At 44.6% G+C, this 13,764-nt stretch overlaps 1 protein-coding gene across 4 annotated transcripts in view; it reads left to right on the forward strand.

Annotated features, from left to right (window-relative positions):
- Positions 1 to 13,764, forward strand: part of LOC129867048 (S phase cyclin A-associated protein in the endoplasmic reticulum-like) — a 100,833-nt gene that overhangs the window by 13,499 nt on the left and 73,570 nt on the right. For 2 of the 4 annotated variants that reach the window (XM_055940159.1, XM_055940160.1), the window contains exons 5-9: positions 5,613 to 5,713; positions 6,120 to 6,236; positions 8,026 to 8,153; positions 8,325 to 8,584; positions 12,376 to 12,705. In XM_055940159.1, coding sequence (XP_055796134.1) covers positions 5,613 to 5,713; positions 6,120 to 6,236; positions 8,026 to 8,153; positions 8,325 to 8,584; positions 12,376 to 12,705 — 936 coding nt within the window. The remainder of the gene's footprint in view (positions 1 to 5,612; positions 5,714 to 6,119; positions 6,237 to 8,025; positions 8,154 to 8,324; positions 8,585 to 12,375; positions 12,706 to 13,764) is intronic. The other 2 variants (XM_055940161.1, XM_055940162.1) reach the window with 2 other exon arrangements.

Raw genomic sequence — 13,764 nt, forward strand, 5'->3', positions numbered from 1 at the left:
ATTTGAGTCTGTAATACCAACATGTTTCAAGCAGACCACCATAGTCCCTGTGCCCAAGAACACAAAGGCAACCTGCCTAAATAACTACAGACCCGTAGCGCACTCGTCCGTAGCCAAGAAGTGCTTGGAAAGGCTGGTAATGGCTCACATCAACACCATTATCCCAGAAACCATAGACCCACTCCAATTTGCATACCGCCCAAACAGATCCACAGATGATGCAATCTCTATTACACTCCACACTGCCCTTTCCCACCTGAACAAAAAAAGGAACACTTATGTGAGAATGCTATTCATTGACGACAGCTCAGCGTTCAACACCAGAGTGTCCTCAAAGCTCATCAATAAGCTAAGGACCCTGGGACTAAACACCTCCCTCTGCAACTGGATCCTGGACTTCCTGACGGACCGCCCCCAGATGGTGAGAGTAGGTAGCAACACATCTGCCACGCTGATCCTCAATACTGGAGCTCCCCAGGGGTGTGTGCTCAGTCCCCTCCTGTACTCCATGTTCACCCACGACTGCATGGCCAGGCACGACCCCAACACCATTAAGTTTGCCGATGACAAAACAGTGGTCGGCCTGATCACCGACAACAATGAGACAGCCTATAGGGAGGTCAGAGACCTGGCCGGTTGGTGCCAGAATAACAACCTATCCCACAACGTAACCAAGACTAAGGCGATGCTTGTGGACTACAGGAAAAGGAGTACCGAGCACGCCCCCATTCTCATAGTAGTGGAGCCGGTTGAGAGCTTCAAGTTCCTTGGTGTCCACATCAACAACAAACTAGAATGGTCCAAACACACCAAGACGGTCATGAAGAGGGCACGACAAAGCCTATTCCCCCTCAGGAAACAAAAAAGATTTGGCATGGGTCCTGAGATCCTCAAAAGGTTCTACAGCTGCAACATCGAGAGCATCCTGACTGGTTGCATCACTGCCTGGTACGGCAATTGCTCTGCCTCTGACCGCAAGGCACTACAGAGGGTAGTGCGTACGGCCCAGTACATCACTGGGGCTATGCTGCCTGCCATCCAGGACCTCTACACCAGGCGGTGTCAGAGGAAGGCCTTAACAATTGTCAGCCACCCCAGTCATAGACTGTTCTCTCTACTACCGCATGGCAAGCGGTACCGGAGTGCCAAGTCTAGGACAAAAAGGCTTCTCAACAGTTTTTACCCCCAAGCCATAAGACTCCTGAATAGGTCATCAAAAGGCTACCCAGACTATTTGCACTGTGCCCCCAACCCCTCTTTTTGCGCTGCTGCTACTCTCTGTTTATCATATATGCATAGTCACTTTAACTATACATTCATGTACATACTACCTCAATTGGGCCGACCAACCAGTGCTCCCGCACATTGGCTAACCGGGCTATCTGCATTGTGTCCCACCACCCGCCAACTTCTCTTTTACGCTACTGCTACTCTCTGTTCATCATATATGCATAGTCACTTTAACCATATCTACATGTACATACAACCTCAATCAGCCTGACTAACCGGTGTCTGTATGTAGCCTCGCTACTTTTATTGCCTTGCTACTGTATATAGCCTGTCTTTTTACTGTTGTTTTATTTCTTTACTTACCTATTGTTCACCTAATACCCTTTTTGCACTATTGGTTAGAGCCTGTAAGTAAGCATTTCACTGTAAGGTCTACACCTGTTGTATTCGGCACACGTGACAAATAAACTTTGAGTTGAAACATCAGCTCATCGGTGGCTGTGAGATGCCGATCGGCAAGCTCCCGCTGAAACGTGCCCGTTGCCAAATACCCGAGGGTGGATAGCACTTGGATGTGCCTCGGAATTGCATTAGTAGTTTGCCTTTCTAAAATAGGTTTTAAATCATTGCAAAAATCCTGGAACATTGGTTTTGGAAAACGATATCTGATAATGCAAAGAAAAGTCCCACCTGTCTCTAAAATGCGCTGTCTGCTAAGTGCAGCATGTGCCAAATCTTCCAACGGAACAAGATCAGCCATCTCTCACTCGTTTTCCCGTAACAAATGCGGTCAAATGATATGATATAGCCTGTCAAGATACTGTATGTTGCATGAATTCAGAATGGAAATGCAATGAAATCGAAGAATGATTTAATTATTATTCTCACAATTTCATACATTTTCAGCATGTATTTTCCTCACTCAGTAGGCTACGCTTGACCAGCAGTTCCCTTATTCCACCAGTTGGCATTATGTATAAGCATGGCCATGGCTGTGCATACATTTTAAGCACACTCTGAAGGGAAGGTTCATATTGATTGGCCCCTGGTATCTCAAAAGTTCAAAGTCTTGGTTGAATATTTGCGATGTGCAATTCAGTCATCATGGAATAGCCTGCCTTGAAAATCCGACATTTCCTCTAGGCTCTTTGGTCCTTGAAAAGTCATTGAAGTTATGGTAGCCAAATTAGAAGTTCTACTGCTCCGATTTAGTTATTCTGTAATTTAATTTCTGATTAGTTTTTATGAGAGATGTAGCCTAGGTGCTTTTGTTTGTTTTCCGCCATTGAAAGGTGTTGTGCTAGTCTGTTTAAACCACATGCAGTTATTATGAGCAAGAAGATATTGAATGTTGGCTTCAACTTGATTTTCCCTGCAAAGAGTTTCATTACATAGGAAACTGCTTTTTGGTCACTTTCTCTTTTTTTTGAAACATGATACAGTAACTACTAACTCCACTATCTCAAATGGTGAGACTGACTAGCTACCACATTCATCAGTGTGTTTGTCTCGCATGCTGTCTATTTAGTCAGGCAATGGCCACATTATTCTGACATATTTTAGAATATAAAAATAATGTGAATGTCAATGCATAATGCAATTGGGTATGCCTATTATAAAGTGGTAATGCATACATTAATGCATACAGTTCCTGAATTTGAATTCAGTACTTGAATAAGGCCTTGACTTTGACTTTCCAATGTCTTTATGAACCAGATATAGGTTACTTGCTCAGACTGCAAATGAAAGATAAAATCACCTACTATTGAAATGATGCAGCCTCGTTTGTCTTCCCGTCAGATCTTGACCCAGGACAGTATTTTTTTATTTATTCCTGCAAATAGCTTTCAGTTGGCACTGGCCCAGTGTGCTGCCTGCTGTGTGCGGTAGCGCATAGGGTCTATATGTCTACCACGTTGTGTAGCGGTTAGCATGCTAATGATAGAGTAACCATTTTCTAGTAGACAGAAAGGCAATTTTAAAAGATAACTAACTACAAAGTAGTCTATGCTTACCTGGCAGAATGATGATTATTTGCATCAATCCTGTGGCAATTTGTTTTGAAAACTCCATCACAAGTACCCAACAGAAACACAGCTAGCCAAACAACTGACTGGCTTGTGCACACCTGAATTAAAGGGGAACGGAGTACACACAACAACAAAAAATGCAACATTTCTCATGGTTTCCAAGACTTCAAATGGTCCCCTGATGTGGTTTAAGCATTGTTGTGGACTTAGAAAAACAACACAATTGGATGTTCTATTAAAAAGTGAGATTTTTGAGAGTGAAATCCTGTTACTGTGGTATTCTTTTGGTATGAAGTATAATTTTTTCAAAAACTGACCTCTAGAGGATTTTGCAGAAAGAACACGTGGCACTTTAAAAACTGCAATATATAAATGTTGCACTTGTTATTTATTTATTATTATTTAAGACTGTCTCCTTTCCTGTTACAGTAAATCTATCAAAATCAATGTAAAAATGTTAGTGTGGAATCCTGTCTAGTCTTCCCATCCTAGTATGTTCTCTCTGTTTGTTTCACTAGAGCTCTGGGCAGGGCTGAGGGGACAGGCTCTAGTCTTCACAACTGACCCTGTCAGATGACCTATAATAATTTAAAGAAATGTGACTCATTATGTAGCCTACCAGTTTGACTCTTATAAGATTTTGTATTTCGATAGCCACCTTCACAGAGGCTGGGAAATGAACAGTGGGTAGAGTTCTAGCTCCTAGACTCTGAGATTAGGTATCAGATGGACAATGAGGTGGCGTCACCAGACTCTTCCTGTACCAGTAGCAAAAAATGAGTACAAGCCAATTCAATTTGTCTTGGCCCCTCTAGTAATGTCATTGGTAATTTCAGCCCCACCTCTTGTGGTGGATCAGTGGGGCAGGGAGAAGTATTTTACTGAGCTCCTTTTGTTCTCCCTTGTTCTGGGCTGAATAGCGGGCCTCCTACCTGTGTGTGCTGGTGAGATGAGCTCCACTCACTGGGCCTGGCCCAGATAACCATCCCTCTCTGTTTTATAGAGGTACGAAGGGGGGAGGGGGGGTTACTGGAGCCCAAGTGTGCTGTTAGATTGGAGTTGGATAGAGCCTCTGAGATTATCCCCAAATAAAGACACTACAAAGGGGACAGATATCTGTGCCACTCTCCTTCACGGGGGGCTTAGCTTTCAAAGTTAACCTTTTTTTTAATTTTTTTTATAATACTTAAAAAAAAACATTAACATTTTTTTTGGACTAAAATGACATACCCAAATCTAACTGCATGTAGCTCAGGACCTGAAGCAAGGATATGCATATTCTTAATACCACTTGAAATGAAACACTTTGAAGTTTGTGGAAATGTGAAATGAATGTAGGAGAATATAGCACATTTAGATCTGGTAAAAGATAATATAAACAAAAAACATGCGTTTTCTATTAAATAGAATTATCTGCTTTGAAATGCAAGAGGATTCTAGGTGTAATTTCGATTTTGTCCACAAGATGGCAGCAGTGTGTGCTAAGCTTCAGACTGATACAGTGAAGAATTACCTCACTACACAATATTTTGCATCAAGTCTGCCAGGAGTTTGCCCAAGTGTGCCAAATTGGTCAATTTATACATTTGCAAGTACATAACTATAGAGAACATACAAAAATGCTATGGTAATAAAAATAATTACACACTCCCAGCATACTGCGCTGGCCAATCAAAGACAGCCGTTGGGTCAAACTGTAGAACCCAGTTCCCTACATTTTGAATGAAAAAATAGATTTTATCAAATGAAACTATGCTACATTTTATCTCTGGGACCCTCAGGATGACAAATCAGAGCAATATTACTGAATGTAAGTACATTATTTACCTTCAGTGGTGAGTGTATCAAATCAGTTGCCGTGATTAAGTGTTTAGTTGTTGTGCACTATCCTCAAACATTAGTAGGGTATTTTGTTCTGTAATAATAGATACTGTAAATTCGACACTGCAGTTAGATTAACAAGAATTTAAGATTTCTTGCCCATATAAGACATGTCTATGTCCCAGAAAGTTGGTTGTTGTATAAATTGTTTTCTAGTCACATTATCGCAACAACCGTCGACAAAGTAGTCTCTCATTGTCCTGACATTTTTTGCATTGGTTTTATTTAACTAGGCAAGTCAGTTAAGAACAAATTATTATTTACAATGACGATCTACCAGGGAACAGTGGGTTAACTGCCTTGTTCAGAACAACAGATTTTTACCTTGTCAGCTCGGGGATTCAAGCCAGCACCCTTTCAGTTGCCGGCCCAACGCTCTAACCACTAGGCTACCTGCCGCCCTGATATATGGATGATAGCTCCACTGAGATGTCCCCCTGTCTGTGTCTGAAAGACATGTCTTATTTTCAGGAGGTGCTGATGATGTTGGACAACTATGTGCGGGACTTTAAAGCTCTGATTGACTGGATCCAGCTGCAGGAGAAGTTGGAGAAAACAGATGCCCAGAACAGGTGATCTATCTATGCCGTGGCTCTTCTTTTCTCTCTCTCGCTCGCTCCCTGAGGGGAACCTCTAAGTGCCATCTCTGCTCCCTGGCTTTGAGTCACAAACACACTAGATCAATAGGCTTGCCTTGGCTGTAATTCAAGGTGATCCACCTGTTTATTGGCTCCTCTTTAACACAATGACCACAACACCATTAAATGGGTATAAAAATCCAAGCTTTTAAGTTGCCTCCCAAGTTGTACATTTAAAGTAGGCTGTTAATCGGTCAGTCAACCTGCAACACTTGTGTATGTTTCTGTGTTCCCATAAGTTGAATTGTTTTTAGCTAAAGTGAGATACAAATCTCTCCCTATGGTACTACAGTATATTATAATTTTATATTTTTATTTTATTTGTCCTCTCTGAATCCAGACCCACGTCTTTGGCTTGGGAAGTGCGTAAGATGTCCCCAGGTCGTCATGTGATGCCCAGCCCCTCATCTGACAGGATTGTCCACTCACCTAGTGCTCGCCGCGCCCTAAACTTTGGGTAAGATTTCTCCATTTCATTTCTGGTTTAGTTGACAGCCCTAATCTCCACTGTTTCTGATCTGAACTCAAAGTGCTTACCATCATATTAATGTAATGACTGCCAGTCATTATGAAAACACACCATTATACAGCCGTCATCAAAATCTCTCCTCACTTTACTCCGCATCAGCACATTCTGGGCAGCAGCATGTCGTCTGTTTCCTCTCAGCTATATTCTGTGTAATACAGTCAGCCATCATTACATGTTCACAGTTAGAGTAAAGGGAATACCAATGCCAAATTGATAAAAAATAGCATTAAATCTCCTAATTAATAAATCAATGTGCAATATGATGTGCCAACTAGTTTGGGTTGGTAGTGGCTGCTCTGTGATCTGCTGGTAAGGGGATTGATTGCTGATGTTGAGGCATTTGTTTAATGTAATTTGTCAAGTCTCACTAGCCTCGCCACGCCACAGAAACAGTGGGAGGTATAGATAAAAGTGTGGTTAAAGACTGCTGAAGCATCGGTTCAATATGTGCGGTGCCCTGTAATCGGATGCTCCAGAAATGGGTATTGATCATTAGGGAGGTTTGTAGACCCTGAGAGTGTAGGGAGGAAAGCCTGGGTCAGACACCAGCCTGGGCGAGGCAGATGGAGCTGCTCACCTTATGGTCACCTCTTAATACTCTTGCTGGAGTACGTCACAGCCATTATTTAGTGGTCACCAACCGGTCGATCTTCAATGCATTCCTAGTCTATTTATTTATCGTTATTTGTGTTGCTCTGTTGGCGGTACAGTAGGTGTACTTGAATCAGAGGCCCTGTGCACCTTCTTAAGCAAAGTGTTCCCATTTTGAAACACTTAATTTGTCTGAAAAGCGGACTGTGAGATCTGTGGCTAAATCGAGTGCACATACTGCGCTGGCCAATCGGATAGCTCAAATCACCTTGCCTATGGCTTCCATGACCCCAGCCACAGTTTGATACTAGCCTACCTGAGATTTCACAACTTTTAATATCATGACCGGAGAGAGACTGTCAAAGAATATAGCGAAGCGCTGCAGTTCTTATGAGTGAGTTTGTCCAATTTCATTCAGCGCTGTCAACACTGTTTTTGTTCAACACTATTACGAAGCATAAAACGTGCTTCTCCCTACTTCCACTCGCGCTGCAATGAATGCGTAGCCAGGTGTATCGATAGCCCTGCATTTTTATTATTAGCATCTTGTTGTCTACTTTAATATTGAGAAATATTTCACTTTCTCTGGTCATAGCAACAACATGAATTTGTGCATGAGGCAGATGCGGTGCTACTTGAGTTTCGCCATCAGGTGGAAGATTGTGTTCCCTTTCTGGTCAGTCTCACCCAAGGAAAGGAAGTAGAGAGCAGGGACTGTGAGAGGCAGACCCTCTGCTGCTCTCTCCCTCCCTCTTCTGAGACTAAAAACTGAACTTCAGTGTGTTCAAGACAACTGGGAACACTGGGGAAAAAAATAGCTCCCTCTGGGGAAAAATCGTTTTGAACGGTCATCCAACTCGGAAACTCTGGTATCTTTTTAGAATGTAACATTAATGTTACGTTCTGAGTGGTGGATCGATGCTTGCTTTTTGACTGCGAAAGTGATCTTGACTCAGAAAAGGTTGGTGACCACTGGTTTAAAATGTACTGTTGGACCTGACAGTTGTGTAGAGGAGAAGCTGTCTATTAAAACAAATAATTTATACTGATCTCTGTGGTGAAAGGCTTCTGTGTATGTTGACATTGCGCTCGTCTGGTTTTGAGTGATTTGTGTTTATCTCTCCAGTGGTCCTCCACCCACACTGGCCGTAGCTCGTCTGTCCCACACGGGCCCCAGCTGGGCTGACCGGGTCAAGTCCTCCCAGTCCCTTCCTGTCCCCAGCCAAGTCAACAACTATCCCGCGGAGAAACCAGGTAAGCAGAGCACCCGCATGAAATTTAGAGGCTGCACTATATGATCCTTACATGGTTTCATGGTCTTTTTATAATCAGTGCATGTAAACCCCTCAGGGTGTGTATCCTCTTCTGATTGATGTCTGCGGAGCAACACTTCTAATGAGTGTGTGTGTCCTTCACTGTGTCCAGGTAAGAAGGACTCTGAGGGCTGGGAGACAGTCCAGCGCGGGCGTCCGGCACGGCCTCGCTCTGCCGCCATCGTAGCCAAGGTCAGCCCGGTGCTGGCCCACATCAGCCCTAAAGATGATATCAACAAGGAGAACCAGCAGCCCCCTGGCAGGCCCTGCCCCCTGGACAAAGACGAGGGTCAGTGTGAACAACCAATCCCTGAGGAGCCCGACCCCCTGGAGGAGATGACAGGAGACTCAGAGAAGGGTCACATGAAGGAGGTAGGAATGGGGGTTAAAATAATTTCACTATTCGAATAGTGGCATGTATTTTTGTCGGATAAAGTGTTTGTATTTTTCTATTTAAAAAGATGTCGCTACGCTACGTTTTTAAACTGAGCACTGCTGTGTGAGGGAGAGAGGCTGGCGCGCTTTCAGACCCTTCTCCTCTAAGGCTGCAGCTTCGGAGGGCTGTGTGTGTAGCGAGGAGACTGAGTGAGAGCGACAGAGACGCTAAGGAAACTCGGTTACAGCCAAGACTAGCTAACTTGTAGCAGCCACAATGTTATTTATCATCCCGTAAAACAGTGCCTGTCTTGACTGTAGTAGCATAGAGAAGCTAGCTAGCTAGTTAGGCTAATTGAGGCCACAAGCTGTGCTTTTTCCCCAACCCCATTCAGATAAAACAACAGCCTACCTGTTGGTTGCTCGTTGTATCCTACTCCTGCAGCTATTATTTACAAAAATACATAGGTGCACGATATCTAAGGAAGTCTCGAGGTTTTGCTCGCCTGAGGTAGAGTATCTCATGATAAGCTGTAGAACACACTATCTACCTAGAGAGTTTCATCTGTATTTTTTGTAGCTGTCTACATACCACCACAGACTGATGCTGGCAATAAGACCGCACTGATCCGCGCTGTATTCCGCCATAAGCAAACAGGAAAACGCTCAGCCAGAGGTGGTGCTCCTAGTAGCCGGGGACTTTAATGCAGGGAAACTTAAATCCGTCTTACCAAATTTCTATCAGCATGTTAAATGTGCAACCAGAGGGAAAAAAACTCTGGACCACCTTTACTCCACAGACAGAGATGCGTACAGAGCTCTCCCTTGCCCTCCATTTGGCAAATCTGACCATAATTATATCCTCCTGATTCTTGCTTACAAGCAAAAATTTAAAGCAGGATGCACCAGTGACTCGATCAATAAAAAAAGTGGTCAGATGAAGCAGATGCTAAGCTACAGGACTGTTTTGTTAGCACAGGCTGGAATATGTTCCGGGTTTCCTCCGATTGCATTGAGGAGTACACCATATCAGTCATTGGCTTCATCAATAAGTGCATTGACGACTTCATCAATAAGTGCATTGATGACGTCGTCCCCACTGTGACCGTACGTACATACCTCAACCAGAAGCTATGGATTACAGGCAACATTCGCACTGAGCTAAAGGGTAGAGTTGAGCTTATAAGAAATCCCGCTATGCCCTCCGACGAACCATCAAACAGGCAAAGCGTCAATACAGGACTCGAATCGTACTACACCGGCGCTGACGCTCGTCGGATGTGGCAGGGCTTGCAAACCCTTACAGACTACAAAGGGAAGCACAGCCGAGGTCTGCCCAGTGACACGAGCTGAACTACTTCTACGCTCGCTTCGAGGCAAATAACACTGAAACATGCATGAGAGCACCAGCTGTTCTGGAAGACTGTGATCACACTCTCCGCAGCCAATGTGATTAAGACCTTTTAAATAGGTCAACATTCACAAGGCCGCAGGGCCAGACGGATTACCAGGACGTGTACTGCATGCATGCGCTGACCAACTGGCAAGTGTCTTCACTGACATTTTCAACCTCTCCCTGATTGAGTCTGTAATACCAACATGTTTTAAGCAGACCACCATAGTCCCTGTGCCCAAGAACACTAAGGTAACCTGCCAAAATGACTACCGACCCATTGCACTCACGTCTGTAGCCATGAAATGCTTTGGAAAGCTGGTCATGGCTCACATCAACACCATTGTCCCAGAAACCCTAGACCCACTCCAATTCCCATACTGCCCTAACAGATCCACAGATGATGCAATCTCTATTGCACTCCACACTGCCCTTTCCCACCTGGACAAAAGGAACACCTATGTGAGAATGCTATTTATTGACGACAGCTCAGCATTCAACACCATAGTATCCTCAAAGCTCATCAATAAGCTAAGGACCCTGGGACTAAACACCTCCCTCTGCAACTGGATCCTGGACTTCCTGACTGGCCGGCCCCAGGTGGTAAGGGTAGGTAACAACACATTCGCCACGCTGATCCTCAACACGGGCCCCTCGGGTGCGTGCTCAGTTCCCTCCTGTACTCCCTGTTCACTCATGACTGCATGGCCAGTCACGACTTCAACGCCATCATTAAGTTTGCAAATGACAAAACAGTGGTAGGCCTGATCAACAACAACGATGAGAAAGCCTATAGGGGGGAGGTCAGAGACCTTGGCCATGTGGTGCCAGGACAACAACCTCTCCCTCAATGTGATCAAGACAAAGGAGATGATTGTGGACTACAGGAAAAGGAGGACCAAGGACGCCCCCATTCTCATCGACGGGGCTGTAGTGGAATAGGTTGAGAGCTTTAAGCTCCTTTGTGTCCACATCACCAACAAACGAACATAGTCAAAGCATACCAAGATCGTCGTGAAGAGGGCACAACAAAATTGTCAGACTCCAGCCACCCTAGTCATAGACTGTTCTCTCTGCTACTGCACTGCAAGCGGTACCGGAGCGCCAAGTCTAGGTCCAAGAGGCTTTTAAACAGATTCTACCCCCAAGCCATAAGACTCCTGAACATCTAATAAAATGGCCACCCAGACTATTTGCATTGCCTCACCTCCCCCCTCTTTTACACTGTTGCTAGTCTCTGTTGTTATCATCTATGGATAGTCACTTTAATTACTCTTCCTACATGTACATACTACCTCAGCTAAACGGTGCCCCTGCACATTGACTCTGTACCGGTACCCCCTTGTATATAGTCTCGCTATTGTTATTTTACTGCTGCTCTTTAATTACTTGTTACTTTTATTTCTTATTCATATTTTTTTTTCAACATCCATTGTTGGCTAGGGCCTCGTAAGTAAGCATTTCACTGTAAGGTCTACACATGTTGTATTTGGCGCATGTGACTAATAAAATTTGATTTGATTCTCATTTCGCTAACTTTTAATTCCGTAATTGTATTCCATCTTGCATTGCGTTAGTGAACTCTCACTCCACTTGCTACACATTTAGCCTTTTTGCTGCTTTGATTGGCAAACATAAGGTACACACCTGATGGCTGGCGGTCTTTTTATGGGGAGCACTGTGCATGCAAGTTCTATTGAAGAGTTTGTTTTATTAAATTAATCATTTGAAATGTCATGGTATATCCTTGTCTGTAAGAATGTCACATTGATAATTTAATTTTGAAAAAGCCTTTTCAGTCACATCGGGTTAAGAAAAATGTATTTGCAAAAATGAATACTCACACAAGTATTCTAATACTAATGTCTGTTTGGGTATTCAAATAACCGTGCACATCCCTAGTACTGAGCCCTGAAGTCACTCACCCTCCCAGCAGTCCCCAGATATCAATTATTCAGGATGACAGGAGATGTGGAGCAGAGTAACACAAGACCGTTTTATCACTTACATTGTTTTGGTTTTGGACTCCATATTATTCATAGACAGGCTTTCCAGACAGGGCATATCAGTTTTAACACAATTGCTCGTACACTGACACTTCAGAAGCAGAAATATGCTATTTTCCCTCTCATTAAATAAATACTCATTGCCTCGGAACACACTGGGTATGGGTGTATTCTAGGCATTGCTTATTTGAAATACACATTTAATGTATTTCCACATTGTTTATTTTATGTTTTGATGAGAATTGAATGTTTAGGGCATGTTATTGCCAACCTCCCTGCATGATGTGTGTTTTCAGCTGTGTTAATCGTTTTTGTTTGTGTTTTACTGCTCTCATGAAATGCTTGGAATATGCATGTCTTGAATGGTGTGTGTGATTGTGTTGGTACAGCCCCCATCAGACAGTGCGCAAGACTCGGGGCAGTGTGTCAACGCACCCTGTGAGGATGCGCCTCCCCACATACCAGCCCCAACTTCTACCCTTTACCTTACCCAGGACCCAGACCCTACGATATTCCCAGCCCTATCCCTACCAGTCCCTGCCCTAGCCCTCCCTCCGTCCTTAGACCCGGCCCAGACGGACGGGCCCTGTCCTCTGGGGGATAAGGGGACTGCGGGGGGCACGTCACAGGGCATGGCAACATCTGCTCCAGGACCGGCTGAGGCTCCCATGGCAGTGGTGAAACTGGAGAGTGTGCTGGACCCCAAAGAGCTTTCCACTGTGAGTGCTGAGAGATGGAGTAGCAGAGGGAGGGGAGGGCTCAGGGCAGGGGGGGGTCATGGATCCCCCATGGACCTTTAGCGCCTAAACATAGTCAATCTATAAAGCTTCCAGCCACAATGTGCTAACATGACAGGCGGCACAGCCCCCTCAGAAAAGCCCCGTGCCAGGTAGGCAGGACAGTTTGCGTGTTGGTGGTTGGCTGTGAGAGGATGTCCATGGGGCTCTTGTTGTGAGAGCTCAGAAAGCAGTGTTTGTCATGCTTGTTGCTGGTACTCCTGAAGTGGCTGGCCCAGTTGTTATGCTGTGTTGAGGAAGTGGCCACTAATCAAAACGACTGTGCTTTGAGCTGAAATGGTGCGAACCTGTGACAAGGTATCCAGTTCAGGGACAGGTTCAGCCCAAAGGGCCAGGGATCATGGCATGTGTACAATGGCTGTGTCAGGTATTAGTTTTTCTGTCTCCACTGTGCATTAAGTGATCAGCAACCGTCCTGTGTCAGGTTTATTACTGCCTCATTTGGCATCATAAGTAGTCTCTCTGGAGTTAATCGAGGAGAACCTCCTTCACTAGCAGGGCTACTGTCATAGATACCTCCACAGCACTTTAACCTCTTCTGAAGGCCATTCATTATACCTAGAGATGAAGGGCTTCTACATGGTCTACAGGGAAGTTATCTAAGCTCAGATCAAACACAGGCAGACCTGGTCTTAGTGATGGGCCAGGCCAGACGCCTCTTTGGGTGGCTCAGATAAGCCCAGTGCTGTTTAGACTGCACTGCAGACCCCTAGTTAGAGAGAAACTGCCTCAGTGGTGAGAGAAACCTCTCCCTCATTAAGTTAGATTGGAGCTCTGGCCTCTCTGGACTGGAGTGCTGTTAACTGTCTGTCCTCCCTGATAGTGATTGGACGGCAAGTAGCCTAGAGGTTAAGAGTGTAACTGAAAGGTTGCTGAGTCGGATCCCTGATCCGACAAGGTGAAAAACCTGTCTGTGCCGTTGAGCAAGGCACTTAACCCTAAATGCTCCTGCAAGTCGCTCTAAATAGGAGCGTTTTCCAA

This window comes from Salvelinus fontinalis, chromosome 12 (assembly GCF_029448725.1).
Source record: "Salvelinus fontinalis isolate EN_2023a chromosome 12, ASM2944872v1, whole genome shotgun sequence".
NCBI lineage: Eukaryota > Metazoa > Chordata > Actinopteri > Salmoniformes > Salmonidae > Salvelinus > Salvelinus fontinalis.